A 19,295-nucleotide genomic window follows, 5' to 3' on the forward strand; every position below is an offset into this window, starting at 1 on the left:
ATTCAGAGTTGTGCTGAGGAAACAAAGATTTAAATTGGCGGTGGCTGGTTACTCGCATACTAAACAGCTGAAGAATGCCCTTGCCTCAAACCACCAAGCTGCTGACAGACCGTGAACTAGACGGATCCCAAGATAGGTTACCACATTACTTCTTACTTCTTACCCCTGCCCGTACGGGCCAGTCTTGACAGACTCTAGGGTTGTGCGCCCATCTCACTTAAGAGGCCAGGAGCCAGGGCTGTCCACAGACACTTCCGGGTCACATGGCCAGCGTGACAAGCTGCATCTGGCGAGCCAGCGCAGCACACGGAACACCGTTTACCTTCCCGCTAGTAAGCGGTCCCTATTTATCTACTTGCACCCGGGGGTGCTTTCGAACTGCTAGGTTGGCAGGCGCTGGGACCGAGCGGCGGGAGCGCACCCCACCACGGGGATTCGAACCGCCAACCTTTCGATCGGCAAGTCCTAGGCACTGAGGCTTTTACCCACAGCACCACCCGGGTCCCTAGGTTACCACATTAAAACACATTAAACACAGCTGAAAACAACTTGTAAGGCTGCTTTTTATGTCACCAATCATTCAAAGGAAAAGAAAAGACACACTTTGTTTTTAGATAGTTGATGTGGCCTTCCAGGGGTTGTTGTACTACAACTCCCATCATCCTTAAGTACTGGCCATGCTGTGTGGGACTAACGAAGTCCATTCTCACAGGGAGAAACACAGGTTAGGCATCACAGGCACCACCACCAAAACAATCACAAAAATAACAAGGCTCTAGTAACCTAATTCTAAGGGAAAGTGAACCCAGGATGAGCACTGTAACCCTGAAATTTCTCACTGCTCGGAATTAGGGTGAGCAACAGGGATGATTGGAGAGAATGCCCTAGGAACTCCAAGTTACAGGGAACCAGGCAGAGGGCCTTCTTGGTAGTGGCACCTGCCCTGTGGAATGCCCTCCCACCAGATGTCAAAGAGAAGAACAACTACCAGACTTTTAGAAGACATCTGAAGGCAGCCCTGTTTAGGGAAGCTTTTAATGTTTAACAGACTACTGTATTTTAATACTTTGTTTGAAGCTGCCCAGAGTGGCTGGGGAAACCCAGCCAGATGGGTGGGGTATAAATAACAAATTATTATTATTATTATTATTATTACTAGGAAGCTGCCAAGCTGTCTGTTTGGACAAAACTGTTGCTCCTGCTACATCCTTCATGACCGAGCAGATGGGATGGAGGGTATGCCTGGATTACTGCACGTGTGTCTCTCTCCTGCGCCTGACAGGATAATCTTTTCACAGCGGGAACAGGCTCCTGGTTGATTAGCCTCGTCCCTTTAAGCTGAATTACATGGCTGTCATCCTTGGCAATCTGGGGCGGTCGCTGCAGGCCTGAGTGGCGCTCAGCTCTCAAAAAGATTGCTCTGTTGCAGACTCCGTCCCAACCCAAGTGTCCGAAAGGTGATACGAGAAGCGAGACACAGCTCAGTGGGACAGCACAATGCTCTGCAAGCAAATGGCCCCGTGTTTTATGACTATTACATCAGCATCCAAACTGAGTGCTGGGGGCTGCACAAGATGTACAGATCATTTCTACACCTTAGACACATGCCTGCCAACATTTCACAAGTGTAAAGAAGGAGTCTCTTACAGTACTCCTCATAAATAAGGATTGCATCCACTTGTGAGCTTCCCAGAATCATCTGGGTGGCTCCTGCAGGTGCTTTGTTTAGAACATGGGTAGGCAAACTAAGGCCTACCAGATCCGGGAATTAGCGTGTTTTTACATGAGTAGAATGTGTGCTTTTATTTAAAATGCATCTCTGGGTTATTTTTGGGCCATAAGAATTTGTTCATTTTTCCCCCCTTCAAAATATAGTCCGGCCCCCCACAAGGTCAGAGGGACAGTGGACCAGCCCCCTGCTGAAAAAGTTTGCTGACCCCTGGTTTAGAACAATATGGGTGCTGGCCATGCCAATGTTTATGGGAGAAAATTTGTAGCATGTTGTCCACACCAAGAGATACACACCACTGTTGTTGTTTTTTGAAGATGATGGTGCTTTTTTCCTTATACACACCAATGACAGGATGTGTTCAGATTGGAAACAGTGTTTGAAATTAGCCAGGCACCAGGCAAATTTTGCACCTGGCTATCAGCCACTTGTGACCAAGTGAAGATGCCCGGGTGCCAGGATTTGTGCCTGACATCTCCCATCATCTGGTGGTGCATGCCTGGGGGTCACTGGATCTGTCCTCACACACTAATACCACATCCTGTAGAAACAGGCCAATATACATGTGGACTGTCCCTGGATAAAGTGACTTTTCTTCTTTAGGTTCCTCACGTTCTTAACCTAGCTCAAGGGTGTCATCTGAACTAGCCAGATAATCAATCACATCAGTCCATCATTTGAAAAAAAAATAAGACTCTAGAGCTGCTCAGAAATGGCAATTGGACATTTCATTGTGGCGACTGCAACCTTGGTTTACGGAGCCATTTGCCGCCTAGCTTATTTATCAAGAGTTTCCAACACTGAGAAATGTTTTGTGGCTGCAGCCATGTCACTTCCATTCTCTTGTTCATTCAACTGGCAAATGCTGGGAGTTTCAAGCGGGCAAAACAGGGTATCGATAGGGCATTCACAGGATTCCTGAGGTCAGGCTGTAGGAACTTCTTGAGTTCACTGTTTGGGTCTTAGCTATGGATAACCTCTTGTCAAAAAAGCACAAGGGGGGATGTAAGAACATAAGAAGGCCCTGCTGGACCAGGCCAGTTGCTCACCTGGTCCAGCATCCTGTTACCCTGTTGCCCAGATGCGCCTGGGAAACCCGCAAGCAGGACCTGAGGATGAGAGGAGTCGCCCTTCCTGCGGTTCGCAGTGACTGGTATTCAATAGCATTGCTGCCTTCAACCGTGGAGTATAGTCACCATGGATAGTAGCCATTGATAGGCTTATCCTCCATGAATTTGTCCAATCCTCTTAGAAACGGCACGAAACAGAAGCTGCTTAAAGCACACCCCAAATGCCTGACAAAATGTGGGAAATTGCACAAGGCACCTTCCTCACAACGGACATATTGCAGAACATATTCCAGGTCTTTCACAAATGCTGCATTTTTCTGTGATAGAAGAAAAACTGGTTTGATGACTGCAGTATTCCGGAATAGTGATAAAATGATGCAATGCGGGGGGGGGGGTCCCAAACAGTTATAGTGCTGCTAACGGTACATCTGGAAGGGCCACAGGATGCTGGACTCTTGGCCTGATCCAGCAAAGCCCTGCTGATGTTCTTATTACAGCCTGAACAATGCCCTCCCAATGCCCATTGCACATCCTTCAAAACTTCTCTGCCTGCTTTATGTACAGCAGGAATCCATTTATTCTGTAATAACCTGACCTGCTCTATCTTTTCCAATGCAAGGATGTGCTCATAACCAATCACAAATGTTTCCTTTTCTTTCCCTACCTTGTTAGAATATTGAACCCCACACCAGAGCTGGTTGCTCTTGCCACCTTACAGCTCAGAAACAGCATTCGGAAAACATTTAGCCTCCCAAAAGTCAGTAGCACAGAGCATAAGGCAAGCTATCCTAGCTGTAGCATATAACCTTATAGTGTTATACTATAAGGAAACATAAAAACCCACAAAATACGCTATGATGTGACTGCATTTGGAATATGTTGCAAAATTCTGGTCACCTTCTCAAAAGCCGTGTTCGAAATTAGCCAGGCGCCAGGCGCATTTTGCTTTCAACCGCTTGTGACAAAGTGAAGATGCCTGGGTGCCAGGATGGCACTTGACATCTCCACCATCTGGGGATCATTGGATCTGGACTGTTTTCACATACTCCTACCCCATCCTGTAGAATCCCATCAGTTATATTTCATCTGCACTATCGGAATGAGTCTCTGGAACCAAATTGCTTTTTCTGTGCAGCCTGAGCAGGAGCAGTCACCATTAAGAAAAGGAGGTTGGAATAGGCCAATATATACAGTGGTACCTCGCAAGTCGAATGCCTCGCAAGACGAAAAACTCGCAAGGCGAAAGAGTTTTTTGTTTTTTGAGTTGCTTCGCAAGACGAATTTCCCTATGGGCTTGCTTCGCAAGACGAAAACGTATTGCGCCTTTTTCTTAAAACCGTCAATGCATTCCTATGGGAAACCATCAATGCATTTCCTATGGGTAACCGTGCTTCGCAAGATGAAAAATTCACAAGACGAAAAAACTCGCAGAACGAATTAATTTCGTCTTGCGAGGCACCATTGTATGTGGGCTGTCCCTGGATCAATTGACTTTTCTTCTCCGAGTTCTCAAAGCTCTTTTTTTTTTTTTGAATATTTTTTATTAGGAATTTCAACATAACAATTTATCAAAAACATATCAACTTCCTTTCCCCACATTTCCCCCCTCCCCCCAAAAGAACCCCCCCCCCCCAGACTTCCCTCAGCTCCTTTCTCTGGTTTTTCAGCACATGTTGTTCTCTGCATATTATAGAATTGTAAAGATCCTTAATTTATCTATCTATATATTACCAATAAGAAGTTTGTAAATGTTTATTCAGAACCTGCCAAGGAGTCCAGTTCATTTTGTTGTTTCTTTAAGTACTTTGTAAAAGGTTCCCATTCTTCTTTAAGGAGTTCTCAAAGCTCTTAACCTAGCTCAAGGTGGTCATCTGAACTAGTCAGATGTTTAATCAATCACAGTCAGTCCATCATTTGAAAAATAAAGACTTTAGAGCCATCTTGCCCCCAAATGGCAACTAGATAATCCATTTTGCCGACGGCAACTTTGGTTTACGGAGTCATTTGCTGCCTAGCTTATATATCAGAGTTTCCAACATTGCTTGTCATTCTAACACACCAGGACCAGACACACCAGTGGCAACCGACAGAATTGTCTCACCCAACTAGATGCCGTCTCAGTGATCACTACACGTGAACTATAAATATTATGCACCCACCACCCATTTAACTACAAAAATGTAAGTTCTAGTGGATCTGCAACATCCCTTAGTTCTCCTCCAAAGACCATGATGGAGACATTTGGAGCACGTGGTCAAACAGGCCCTCTCACCGCCTCAAAACTTGCCACCACAATTTCCTTTCCACAGGACGCGTTCCCGCCTGCCAAATACATCTTTATTATGATGCCCTCAATATGGGATGGGTAACCTGTGGCCAACCAAACGTTGCTGGACTCCAACTCTCCCTCAGTCCTAGACAGCACAGCCGATGGGCAGGGATGATGGGAACTGTAGTCCCTACAACAATTTCCAAGTCTGCGGGAGACCCATCCCTGCCCTGCAAAGAACAGATTGTGGTTTAAGCGTCTTACCTGCATTATGCTCATCCATTGAAAAGGCTTTGTTTTCCATGTAGCTCCGCGGAAGCTGCAGGTCGTCCTCAAAAGCAGTCTCCCGCATCCGTGGTTGTGAAGTATCAAAATAATTAGGTGTGTTTTCCTGCTGGGATGGGAGGATGGAGCAGTGAACCTCCGGGATAGCGTGGAAGATCACGAAGACCCAACCGCTAGACACCAGTGCTATTGCCAGAGTGGGGTCACTCCATTGGTCTCTTCTCCTCAGTTCGTTATTACCATAGAGGTACATAGTCAGCCAAGCAACCCAAAGGAGGATTGAGAAAAAGCTGGTTAGAATGAGGCACACTCCATTCTTCTTCCATTTCTTAAACTTCCCGCACACTGTGAAGAAAGAAAAGCCCAGGGCAAGGACCATCAGAAACATAACGTAGATGGAAGCCATCGCGAAATCCATCGGCTCGTAACGGCAGGCCTGTTTCCCGTCCCGCACGACTGTCAGTATCATCCACTCCGCTGCGATAATGACTTGGACCAGCGCGAAGCAGACTGCGACACCGGCCAGCTGCCAGCCGGACGGGCTCTTGCCATGCCGGACAAGTTTCCGTACCCTCCAGGCTTGGACAAGCAAACACGAGAAGCAGAGCGCAAAGAGGACCCCCCAGGCGAAACGGCGGACCGAGCAGATGGTCTCATCCTCCTGGATGATGAAGGCGAAGGCCAACCCGAAGAGGCCCAGGGTCCCGAAGAGGAAGAGGAAGTGGACCCCCAGCGGACTCTTCTTCTCTTTTTCCTTGATGAACGGCAACCTTGCCAGCAAGATCAGCATGAGGAGCAGTGTCGTCAAGACTCCAGCTCCGGCCACTGCCTCCACGACGATCCCCCAGATGGCATCCAGGTCACACAGGTAGACATACTGAGGGAAAAGGTCCAGGCCGCACCCTCTGGAGGTACTGGAATTCTCCGACGATCCATAGCCCACCACAAAGAGGAGGAGGAGGAGGGCCACAGTTGGGAAAGGGGTCATTTTTCCTGCCTGAAACCAAAGAAGGCGAGGAGATACAAAGAAGAATGTTTCATTATGTTCCATTTCCAGGTGGAGCTAACATGATAGAATGCTTCCCTCATACCAAATAATAATTCCTGAGCAGGCTAGAACTCTGACCCGCTTTGCTTGTTATATATAGATCACAGTACAATGGTACCTCGGGTTACAGACGCTTCAGGTTACAGACTCCGCTAACCCAGAAATAGTACCTCAGGTTAAGAACTTTGCTTCAGGATGAGAACAGAAATCGTGCTCCGGTGGCACGGCCCCATTAGCTAAAGTAGTGCTTCAGGTTAAGAACAGTTTCAGCTTAAGAATGGACCTCCAGAACGAATTAAGTACTTAACCTGAGGTACCATTGTACTGGCGCTGGGTTTTAATTTTTTTTTTTTTTATAGATATCCAGTTGTTTTATGCATGATTTTTCTGAATGTTGAAATCGCTTTAAGAGGCTTCGCAGGAAGCATTTCACAAATGAAACTAGAAACAATACATTATTAGTTAGTTATAACTAACTAATAATGTATTGTTATTAATACTTGTATAATAATAATAATAATAATAATAATAATAATAATAATAATAATAATGGGTTGTTATTAACTGTTCTGTGGGCCTTCTGGCAGTTCCCTCAGGGTGAGAAGCGATGTTACAGGCAGAGGGCCTTCTTGGTATTGGTGCCCTTCCTGTGGAACATCCTCCTGTCAGATTTCAAGGAAATAAACAACTATCTGACTTTTAGAAGACATCTGAAGAAAGTCCTGTATAGGGAAGTTTTTAATCTTTGATGTTTTGCTCCGTGTTTATATTACGTTGGAAGTTGCCCAGAGTGGCTGGGGCAACCCAGTCGGATGGGCACCGTATAAGTAATTAAAGTACTACTACTACTAAGCAATGATGATTATTTTTGCTATTATTGAACCAAGCACCATGCAGAAAAGTGAGCACCCAATATGTGGCTAAAAGGGAAAGAATGTGCTTTGAAGGTATAGTGTGGGTGTAGCCCAGGGATGGGGAAACCATTTTTCCTCAGAGAGCTTCATTGTCTTCTGGGCAACCATCTTGGGTGGACAGGGTACTTGCCAGTGACGGGTGGTGCCAGAGACAGAACTGGGCAGTGTAACGCATGTAAATGTTAGTTTGTACAGTTGGGTAGTTTCTGCACACATCTCTCTCTAGCTGCCATCCAGGCAAGCAGATGGGCATTAAGGTAAAGGTAAAGGTACCCCTGCCCGTACGGGCCAGTCTTGACAGACTCTAGGGTTGTGCGCCCATCTCACTCTATAGGCCGGGGGCCAGCGCTGTCCTGAGACACTTCCGGGTCACGTGGCCAGCGTGACATCGCTGCTCTGGTGAGCCAGAGCCGCACACGGAAACGCCGTTTACCTTCCCGTCAGTAAGCGGTCCCTATTTATCTACTTGCACCCGGGAGTGCTTTCAAACTGCTAGGTTGGCAGGCGCTGGGACCGAACAGCGGGAGCGCACCCCGCCGCGGGGATTCGAACCGCCGACCTTTCGATCGGCAAGCCCTAGGCACTGAGGCTTTAACCCACAGCGCCACCCGCGTCCCAGATGGGCATTATAAGAGTTCAATTCCAGCCATGCAAAAACACCCAAGGAGGGTGTGAAGCAAGGTTAGGAGGGTGTGAAATGGGAGGAAATCTCAAGGGCCGGGGTTTCAGGCGCTGCATTTGGTCCCTGGGACCTAAGGTCTCCCCCCCCACAAGACAGGCCTTTGGTCTGACCCAGCAGGGTTCTCCTCACTCTCTTTAATGTTCTCAGCCTAAGCTCTACCCAGCAAGCCATACCAATGACCCAAGCAGGTATATTTCACTTTTAAATAAAGGAGAAAATTTGTACGGTACTCAGCGCATCAAACAATGCATTGATTCATGGAAAGCCGTGCGGAGAAGCAATTCCAATCGGCACAGATGTTTGAAAGAGATGTGATAAACAGCCTTTTAGAGCAAACGTCAGATGATCAGAACTTGCTATTTCCCCCCCACTGCCTTTGGCTCCGGGAGTGCAATTATTCTGCGCTAGTTGTTTTGCTTCAGTGTTGCCCAAACAAGTAATGAGCGAGGGTTTCAAGGCAGCTCACTCTTTCCAAGAGGTTTCTCCTTCATTTTTCTGGATATTTTATTCATGTCATGTACCCCCCATGTGATCGAGCTATTCTAGGACAAGTCTGTTTCCCGAGAGATCACGCAGCATGGATAACCACTCAGAGTCAGCCTCAAGTTGTATTTCATTTCCTCTTTCCACTGAGATAGGGCTGGGCAGGGTAGAAAATCCCCTTTAAGCCATAAAGGAGACAACTGGCAGGGCGAGCGGGTGTGAAACTGCCTCCCCCATTGAAAAGGTTGGGTAGTAGCAGCTGACAGGAAACACCTTCTCTGCCCAAGACACTGTACAGCTTTGCCCCGTGAGAACAGACTAGATTGGCCTGGTTCAGAGGCTATTTCAGCTCGAGGGTTGCATCCTATTGTGTGTAACTTTCCGAGGGCTCCAAAGGCAGGAGGAGGCAGAGTAACAGAAGTGATTTTGTGCAATTGGCTACATTTGAGCCAAGCAGAAGCCAGAGATTTGTGCATTTGCTTTCCCCCATTTCCCATACCAGGCAATCAAATGGCATCATGGGCTACCTTTGAAGCTGACTCGGAAACTACAACTAATCCAGAATGCAACATCTGGTGACTGGTGACTGGGAGCGGCTGCCAAGACCACATAACACCGGTCCTAAAAGATCTACATTGGCTCCCAGTACGTTTCCAAGCACAATTCAAAGTGTTGGTGCTGACCTTTAAAGCCCTAAATGGCCTCGGCCCAGTATACCTGAAGGAGCATCTCCATCCCCATCGTTCTGCCCGGACACTGAGGTCCAGCTCCAAGGGCCTTCTGGAGGTTCCCTCACTGCGAGAAGTAACCAAGTACATGGCCTTAGCAGTAGTGGCGACCATGTAACACCCTCCCATCAGATGTCAAGGAGATGAGAAACTACACAACTTTTAGAAGACATATGAAAGCAGCCCTATATCAGGAAGTTTTTAATGTCTGATGTTTTATGATGGCATGGAGGACTGCATTAAGCACCCAGCCAGGATACTGGACTAGATGGGCCAATAGAATGTGGCCCCTGGAAAGTTTTAAGTTGGCTCTCCAGCTGAAATAAGTTCCTAAGCCCTGGATGACACAGAAGTGTTTCAGGTGCCAGATCAGGTTGCTCAAATCTTCCAGATTGACGGGGGCAAATTCAGTTCTTTTCTATAGTTCCTCGTAGCACCATCAATATTCTAGCCACCCAGGGACTCAAAGGCCTGGAATCACCTCTGCAGAGCTACTGCAAAAACCTAACTCTGCCCCTTGAAGCAGATTTCTCTTCCCTGCTGCAGCTCCAGAAGCAAAAGCAGACCCTGCCACGTGCCACAGAGTTGCTGCCGAGTCGGATTTCTGCCCAATCTTTCCCCGCCAGATCCAAGGAATAAGCTGCATTGACTGATAACGGAACAAATGACAGCTGAGCGGCGATCAGGCGGACGAAGATATGTGGCTGCAGAGCAATAATTAATAACGGCAATGTGCTTTGCATGCAGAACTGCCACGATGGTTTCCTCTTAGTCTGCACAACGCTGCACGAGAGAGAGAAAGCTCTACACTTCGGCTGCTAAGAGGAATTATGACCCTGTTTGGGGACATGGAGAGGTGGAGTAAAAAATGTATTTTTAGAAGACGGAAGGGCTGGATCTGAATCCTAGTTGGATAGATGGCACTGTGGCCAAGGATAGGTAAGTCACTCAACCATTGAAGGCTACTGCAGGCTTTCTCCTTATTTTCGGCTATTGCATATTCAAATCTATCTCTGCAATCATAAGGGCTAGCAAGTCACATCCGATCTACAAAGCAAAGGGGTGGGGAGGAGCTTAACAAAGACCAAGGGTTGGTCTGAATCTGATTCCACCCCTGCCCTGCAGCTTTGGTACCTTCCAGCAGCCTATCTGTCAGTTTAACAATCTTCCCCGACTGCCCTGGACTCCCCCCAAAAAGGGAGGAGCACACTGGCAAGCAAAAAAAGATAGGATGGTGGGCTGCAGTCCAATTGGTGGTTCATAACTCTTGGAAGTTTGGTAAATATATTGCAGGGGTGTACAAAGAGAAATAATCTGGTAAGGCTGCTTGTCAGAAGGACCAATACAACTTAAAAGTTTATTATGCATGGAGAACAAAGCCATTCTAGGTTTGACAATATGACCAAGAGGCAGCCAGGAATTTAAGACTAGCACATGCTGCTACTGGCTGAACTTGGGAGAAGCAGGAGGAAGGCAAAGCCTGAAAGGAAGGGATCTACTTTATTAACAAGCAGTTACTAAGAGAGAGTAGGAAGAACAGGTTGCCCTTCTGCCTTATCACCCTCCTACTCCACTGGTTCAGGTAACTTATTGCAAGGGTGGTTGCTTGACTCCCAACAATAACAAGACACCATGCTTGGTCCCCATCAGGGATGGAGAAACTTGCAGGCCTCCAGATGTCACTGGACTACATCTCATCCTGCCTCTGGCCATGCTGGCTGAGGCTGATGGGAATTGGGAGTCCAACAGCACCCAGAAGGCACTGGGTTCCCTTATTCCTGCTCTGGGTCATGGCATCTTGCTTTATCAGATCAGACTATCAGGTCAGGCTATTGGTTCACCTAGCCCAGTAGCATGAAATCTCCAGGGTCTCGAGCATAGGTCTTTCCTATCCCTGGTTACCTGGTCCTTTTTAAACTGGAGATGCTGAGGATTGAAGTAAGACCTTCTGCATGAACAGTCATGTGTCCTGCCAACATCTCCATCATTGCATAGGAGCACAGATGTAGAGCAACACTTTTGTTTCAGCCAAATCTCATCATGGAAACCTGCTTTGAAAGCAAGGGCTAACCTCACTGGAAATACACAAATAATGAAAAAAAGTGCCTCTGAGCATGTAGCTCTCAGCACCAAGCAAGCAATCCTTTGCCCAGGCCTCTCATATTAGGGAATGGTTTCCTGAGTCAGAGGCCATGAGGGCCAGTCTGCTTAGCTTTGCAAATGTGCTAGCAGTCTGATTGCTGTTTGATTGCAGGCTTTGTTCCATTTACAACAGGAGTGGGAAGACCTCAGTCCTGGGGCTCAAAAGTGGACCCCTGGCCCTTAAAAGGTCTGTGTCTATATTTGGAATTGTTTTAAAGACGTTTCATTGCTTGCTATTGGCCACCCCATCTCCTTCAGGCAAGAAAACAGATTTAATAAAGAATGGTCAACAACAAAAATCACTGAGGGATTACTAGATTTTGTAGCAAGATAACCTCTGCGTTAAGGGACGCGGGTGGCGCTGGGGGTTAAACCACAGAGCCTAGGACTTGCCGATCAGAAGGTTGGCGGTTCGAATCCCCGCGACAGGGTGAGCTCCCGTTGCTCGGTCCCTGCTCCTGCCAACCTAGCAGTTTGAAAGCACGTCAAAGTGCAAGTAGATAAATAGGTACCGCTCCAGCGGGAAGGTAAACAGCATTTCCGTGCCTTGCTCTGGTTTTGCCAGAAGCGACTTAGTCATGCTGGCCACATGACTCGGAAGCTGTACGCCAGCTACCTCGGCCAATAAAGCGAGATGAGCACGGCAACCGCAGAGTCAGTCACAACTGGACCTAATGGTCAGGGTTCCCTTTACCTTTACCTTTAACCTCTGCATTGGATCTCTTCCGTTAACCCAAGAATGTAAGGATGTATTTGAAGCTGCATCCTTCTTCCCTTGCTTTGTGGATTTTATTTATTTGGTTTCAAAAGAAGCATCCCTCTGGGCTTCATCAAGAAAATAAATCACTGCAGACACAGATGGGCATGGCAAGGGCACCCTACGCCACCACCCGGATTTTCATGGGTCCGGCTCTTCACTGCAGCTTGACAAGACTGCCAGTGTAATAAGTGCATCGGTTCAACACAGAGGAAATCCTGTTATCCCCCGGATAAACAAGTGTAAATAAGAGAGCTTGTGCGGAGAAGTCACGGCTTGTTTTTTAAGGGTGGAGAAGAGGCAAGCGCCACCCACTTACTAAGCAATAATAAACAGATCCAGCTGCAAAGGGGTCCTCGCCTGCCAAAAAGCTCTGCTCTCTCCTAGCCCAACTTCCCACCTCCAATGCAAGCTCTGCAAACGGAATATGCCAGATCCATCGTTCACTTTAGCATCGGACCCTGGGGGCTCCTATGCACCCCTTCCACACACACACACACACACACACACACACACAGCTCCAAGGCTAAACAGAGCCCAGAGGGAGAGAAGAGGCTGGCAGAAGGATATCTCCTCCCCCATCAATAACCCTGTATACATAACATAGATTTAAAACACACGTGCCTCAAATAATTCTGGGAACTGTAGTTCACCCCTCACAGAGAGCTACAACTCTCAGCCCCCTTAGCAAACTGCAGTTCCTGGGATTCTGGGGCAGGGGGCGGGACTTTAAGTGCATGAGGTCATAGTCAACTTCTGCCCGAAATTAACGGCTGTGGCTAACGAGGGCTCATTCATTTCAGCTGAGTAGAATGCTGGTTGAGTCCAACCCACAGCATGTAAGCAATGTGAGATTTATCTTAAGCAGCCCTCTCCGTAAGTGGCTGCTCAGATCAGTGCCGAAACTGGGACTGGCAAATGAACAATGATCTCACTCTCCCCACCACAGCACATAAACAGTGTGTGTTGCATCAACATCCCCCCCCCCCTGCGCTTAATCCCCTCTGGGTGACACCTACCCCCCTCCGATTCTCTATCCCATCATCTCAGTCTCATCTGCCATCTTTCTCCAGCGGCTGGCATGCAGACACCCCCAGCAGATCTCCTCCATCATTCAACCCCCTATCAATCACCCCTAATGCTGGATGCAGCCCCCTGCCCCTCCCCCCTCTTCCCTGACTGCCCTATATCCAGCCTAATCCCCCACCCAGAGTCTCAGCTCCAGACTGCCCGTCTGCTATGGAGCTAATTCTCTATCTCTCTCTAGAGAAGCCGCGGCACTGTGGTCCTAATAATGAAGCTTTGCATTTAAGCCCCCACTCCCCCTGCCCCGCCACCACCGCTGCAAAGATCAATAGCATGTCAGTTCCATCTGGGCTAAGGGGGTGGGGGGTGGGATCAGAGCTGTCAATCTGCCGCAGCTGTGGACCAAGGGAGCTTTGCTGAGTTCTTTGCATATACCGGTAAACACACTGCATCAAGAGCTGGAGTGTGTAGCGTGTCAGACCAGGACCAGGGGGAGACCAGGGTTCCAGAGCCTGGATAGCTCAGTTGGTTAGAGCATGGTGTTGATAACGCCAAGGTTGCAGGTTCGATCCCCATATGGGACAGCTGCATATTCCTGCATTGCAGGGAGTTAGACTACATTGGGGTTTCCCAAACCTGGGTCTCCAGCTGTTTTCAGACTACAGTTCCTATCATCCCTGACCAAGCTAGCGATGATGGGAATTGTAGTCCAAGAACAGCTGAAGACCCAAGTTTGGGAAACCCAGGACTAGATGAGTCCCTTCCACCTCTACAATTCTATGTAATCCTCACCTGGCCCTGAAGCCAGTTGCTGTGTCTCAGTCTAGCCTACTTCACAGGGTTGTTGTGAGGATAAAATAGGGGTGAAGGGAACTAGGTACATCAGCTCGTGCTCCTTGGAAGAAGGCAGGGTATAAATGCAAGCCAATAACTGTGCAGCAACAACTGAACAAGCATGACTTGTCAAAGGCAGCCGCCCCAGTTCTCCAGGCCCCTCGCTCTTCACACCCATTCTTGAGCTCAGCATGAGATTTTGATTATCTTGGAATATGCATAATCCTCCTGGGGCAAAGAAAGAGTTCTGCACAACCATAAAGCTTGCACATTGGCACAGGGAATATAAATGAGTCCAAAAGGTGCATCTCAAATGCTCTTCGAGACCCGGATGTCAGAACATATTGAACATCCAGGCTTAGCAACCTTTTTCAGACCCAACCTTTTTGCATTCCCTTCTGGGGGCCACACATCTGTGATTGGCAGGATCAGAGGCTAAAGTCGGTGGGGAGCAACACAATTTACCTTTGCACAGCAGCCCATTTCAAACTCACCCTCCTCTGTCCTCCATCCAAGCAGTCAGGAAGCATGACCAAACTGCAAAGGCCTCATTGCAGAGGGTTGGACTAGATGACCCCTGGGGTCATTTCCAATGCTACAATTCTATGACTCTACATTCCAGGGAGGGGAAAGCGTGGCTTGGGTGGGGTGTGGCCTGAGCAGAGCTTCAAGGGCCAGGTAGAGAGGTCTGGAGGGCCACATCTGGCTTCTGGGCTGAAGGTTCCTCACCTCTGTTTAGGACCCTGGTCCACGAAGAACAGAGGGGGGAGTATCGCCAGTTCACAGGCATAGGCAAACTCTGGCCCTCCAGATGTTTGGGACTACAACTCCCATCATCCCTAGCTAACAGGGCCAGTGGTCAGGGATGATGGGAATTGTAGTCCCAAACATCTGGAGGGCCAGAGTTTGCCTATGCCTGCTTTTAAGCTTGCATTCAAATCAGCTGCACCAGCCGGGGTTCCCTTATTTCCCAGCTAGCAAAGAGCAAGAACAGCCACTAATGCACCCCCAAAAAACTGCATGAAGTAGGGGGGAGTTGATTGGCACTCTTTCAGCTTGACCCCTTCCATGTGTCTAAGGGAACAGAAAGAAAGGAAAGGCCATATGCAAGTTCCTGGCTACCAGCCCTGATTCTATGTCCTATCTCCACCAGTTTGCCTCTGAATGCTATTTGCTTGGAATTGCAAGCAGGGAGAGTTGTGCTCAGCTCCTGTGCTTTGAGGCTTTTGGATGGCCACTGTGAGAACAGGGTGCTATATGAGATACAGCAGCACCCTTAGGGGTTTCTTCAAAGATCTGCCCAATCCAAACCCATATTTTAGCTCCCTCTCCATCCCATGCCCATGACTTCAGTTCTGCAGCAAGATACAGGCTGCAGTCCTAAACTCACTCTCCTTGGAGTACTTCAGAGCAGGCAAGCAAAGGACTATGCTGATGTCGTATACTAGCGAGTACAAAGCAAGAGAGGTAGTGCAGCATAGTGGTTGGAGGAACTTAGACCTGGGCTCAAAGCCAGCTAACACATACACACAGCTTAGCCCCACTAATCTCACAAAGGCACCCACGTGCTGGTGGAGGGGGGGCACACATACCCCTCTCCCAGGTCTCCTCCACCCCCACCCCAGCCTCAAGAAGAGCAGAACAAAAAAGCCCAACAGATACTTTTCCTCTTTCCATTTGACCTTTAATTCCAGTGCTGCAGTTAGGCATTTTTAGGCTCTAGAAAATTTCCCACCCTCTCTATGGCAAGATGCAATACTTCCAAAAACAAACAAACAAACACACCAAGCATGGAAGGGGGGTGCTTCCTGATTGTTCTGCAGCATGGGGCATCAGGCCTCTACTCTTAAGTCCAGCCCCAAACGCAGCACCTGATTAGTTCTCGGTTTGCTTATGGATGCAAAGAATATTCTCTATCCACCTCTCCAATAAAGCATTAACAGAAAGTAAGGAGGCATGGAGAACAAACCTAGCTGCTTCCTCCCCCCTCCTTCCCCCAGCCAGGAAAGGGAGGTCAATGCACCACATTTTGCAGAGAGAGTTTTCTGCCTCTCTGGCTGGGCTAGGCATCCCCTCCACTCACAGCTTATTAGGGAAAGGTTCAGCTCAGCGGCACAGCATATGTTTTACAGGCAGAAAGTCCCAGGATTCAATCCCTGGCATCTCCAGATAGGGCTGGAGAGAGAGAGAGATCCAGAGAGATCCCATGTCTGAAATCCTGGCAAGTAACTGTGATAGATGGTCTGGTAAAAGGTAGCTTTCTTAAACACCTTGAACTCAACCCTGTTCCTCTCCCAAGACTTCTTTCTCCATTTGGCTCCCCTTAGGAGTAAGGTTTAACAAACAAACAAACAAACAAACAAACAAGAGCACAATCTCCCCCTTCCAAACAAGCTAGCCAAAGTTCTCTCCTGAGCTCAGCAAATGTGAGCATATATATTTATACACTGCTCTCTTATGCCCTGTGAGTAATAACCTCAAGAATGAGTCCCAACTCTCCAGTAAGTTCTGAACTCCCCTAAACAACAGCTCCAAAGAATCACCCCTTACTTACTCCCCCGTTTTGTTTAGCCAAAATAATGCAATGCGGTAACGCAGAACAACCTCGTCAAATATTTTGAGGGGTTTGGGATGTGCATGTGCGACTTTAGATAGATAGATAGATACATACACACACACGCACGCGCGCGCGTACATATTGCACCAGGCTGTAACAGAAAGGCTTGCAATCCTACCACCCGCAGTTTACTTGGAAGTTACGTTTCTCTGCACTCCGTGGAACTGAAGTCCCAATAAATTGCCTGCAGACCGCCGGGTCTTTTATGGCAACGCCCCCCCCCCCCCCGCGTATCTCTAGCGTCTCGGTTGTGGGTCTACACACGATACCATGGGGGACGGGACCCAAATCACTTCAATCATGATCCCCAAAACTCCACACAGGTTATGCAAGTCTTCTTCATCCAGTTAAACAAACAAACAAACAAAGTTAGGTGGCGGGGGGAAGAAAACCCACCATTCCCCATACGCACGTGTACGCCACCTTTTTAATTCTCCAGAGATGTTCCCACGTTACATCCAACGAGCGCACAGATCCGTACCCGCAAACGTTGGAATTGGACCTTCATGCGGAAGGTTGCGGGAATGTACAGTCCGCGACCACCAGGAGCCGGGCAAGCGCACGCCAGTACCGGTGCAGAGACAGCTGTGCCCGGTGTAACGTGTGAACTGCCTGTGCCCTGGCCCCACCTTTCCCCTCCCCCCCTCACACACTTTTTCTCCGAGGGCCGGCTTCAAGAGCAACTTGCAAAGCGCGGCTGCACGTGTTCGGAGGAGAGATTCCCCTTCTCTCCCGCCTCCCCACGTTTTCTATCACGTCGCCTCTTCTCACGAGACGCAGGGTCCCGTGTCATCCCGTTCACCCACCTCCCCACCGCGGTGCCTCTCTCACCCTTGGCCGGCCGGCCGGCTGGCTGCCTCCTTCCTTCCTTGGGAGTAGCCGGATGGCGAGGCGCAGGAGCCGAGGCACACAAGCCCGAGCGCAGGGTCACATTCGCGGCTGGGGCGCGGGGAGCGGAGCGCTCAGCAGACCCGTCCGCGGCGCCGCCGCCGCCTCCCCAGCAGCTGCAGCAACATGCACGGCCAGCCCCCCGGCCCGGCTCATGGGGAAGAGAGGAGGAGGAGCAGCAGCGAAGGCGCCAGGGGGGCGCCCTCTGGGCAGCCGCCGCGCGCAGGACACCTTGGGCAGCCCCGACCGTGCGCTCTGGCCACCGCGCCTCGCTCGCCGCCTGCTCCGCGTCTGAGCTGCCTGCGCCCCGCCGGGCGCGCCGTCCAAGCTGCCCCGCCCCGGCCAAGCGCCGCCTCCGACGCGCCTCCTCTCGCCTCGCTCCTGGGAGGCCTTTCGCGGCCCACAGCGCCCCCCGAGCCGCGCGCGGGTGGGAAAGGGAACGGGCGCCGCGCCGGATTCATGGAACGGTCACTCCGGAGCAGGAGGGTTGGACGGGGAGGGGACTTGGCTGGCTGGCTGGTTTGTATTTCCCGCCGGAAAAATGCGCCTTCAGAGCCGCGTGCCATCCGAAGGAAGGCCTATTGTTGGACTTAATGGGCCTCACTCCCAGGTAAGTATAGTTAGGAACTGCAGCCCTCCGCCCCCCATCTTTTATGTGATGCGCCTTTCCCTTTTACATTGGGAACTCTCCACTCATTGAGATGATTCCCAAGGGGGTGAGGCTTTCCTTTAACTGACTTTTCCGATAGGATCTCCTTTGTTCTGGCAAAATACAGGACAGGGTGGGGTGGAGCGGTTGGGGGGCATTCCATCGCCCATCTGAAGTGACTTCAGACAGAGCAATCCATTACCATGTATTGCAGCCTAACAGGATGGCCCCTCTGGAAGTTGTCAAACGTGCACGTGTGCACACATATACACGTGAATTTGTAAATCTTTCTGCGCTTGGCTACCCAGACCCATGACTTTTCACGCATCCTTTCAAACACATGCATTTGGAGATGATCCCTAAGTTGAGAGAGAGAGAGAGAGAGAGAGAGAGAGAGAGAGAGGAGACCTGGAATACAGGACAAAACTGTATCAATACAGGGCTTAGCATTTTTCAGCGGCTTCAGGACAGGTGGCCTTTGAGGTCCCTCTCAACTCCGTTGTTGCAATGAGAGTAGCAACAAAAAGGGTAAAAGAGAATTCATGACATGTAGCTCTGGAGTCGTTACATACTAAACAGATGAATCAATAAAGAATTATAAAAGTTTTGATGGAGATGAAAATGAGAAACCAATGTAATCAAGCCTAGTAAATAGCAAAGTGATGGTGGTGATCAATAAATGCAAAACAAAGGATCGTTGGGATGGCTTTGCAGCATGTGAATCTGGGTTCTTTACACCAATTTGTTGTATTTGGAAACCTTGATCTGTTACTGTTCTGCCTTAGCAAACATTGAAAATCGCTACCATGTTTTAAAATCCTTACTAAAGACAAAGGCTGTAGGAAAACGTTATTTGAAAATAGCAGAAGCCAAAGTAGAACTGTTGAAAAGAGAAGAAATTGTAGCAATGCCAAAGCTCAAATTGGTTACATCCTGGAGGATGGATTTTTACAAATGATTTTACAATCATTTTGACATTTTAAAACCTGACTTCCTTTCTGCGGTTCCATAAATTTATTTTTAATATCTTCTGAATATCCAACTTAACTTACTCATTTACTTATATATATATACTCTTATGTAGCTGCAGGTTATTGCAATAACCCTGACAGTGTTTTTATCTGTTTACAATTTATCTGTAAATATTCAATAAACCTTTTCCATTCTTTTATAA

General features: G+C 48.7%; 1 protein-coding gene across 3 annotated transcripts in view; it reads right to left on the reverse strand.

The window, feature by feature from the left end:
- The window catches only part of GPRC5B (G protein-coupled receptor class C group 5 member B), a 29,799-nt gene extending 11,983 nt beyond the window's left edge, over nt 1–17,816 (reverse strand). The window contains exons 1-2 of one of the 3 annotated variants that reach the window (XM_083413669.1): nt 17,416–17,816; nt 5,333–6,350 (exon numbers count right to left, since the gene is read on the reverse strand). In XM_083413669.1, the coding sequence (XP_083269795.1) occupies nt 5,333–6,341 (1,009 nt within the window). In that variant the 5' untranslated portion in view covers nt 6,342–6,350; nt 17,416–17,816. Of the gene's footprint in view, nt 1–5,332; nt 6,351–17,007 lie in introns of all 3 variants that reach the window. The other 2 variants (XM_083413671.1, XM_083413670.1) reach the window with 2 other exon arrangements.
- Nucleotides 17,817–19,295: the final 1,479 nt, after the last annotated feature.

Source organism: Podarcis tiliguerta, assembly GCF_965153285.1.
Source record: "Podarcis tiliguerta genome assembly, chromosome: 14".
Classification (NCBI taxonomy): Eukaryota; Metazoa; Chordata; class Lepidosauria; order Squamata; family Lacertidae; genus Podarcis; species Podarcis tiliguerta.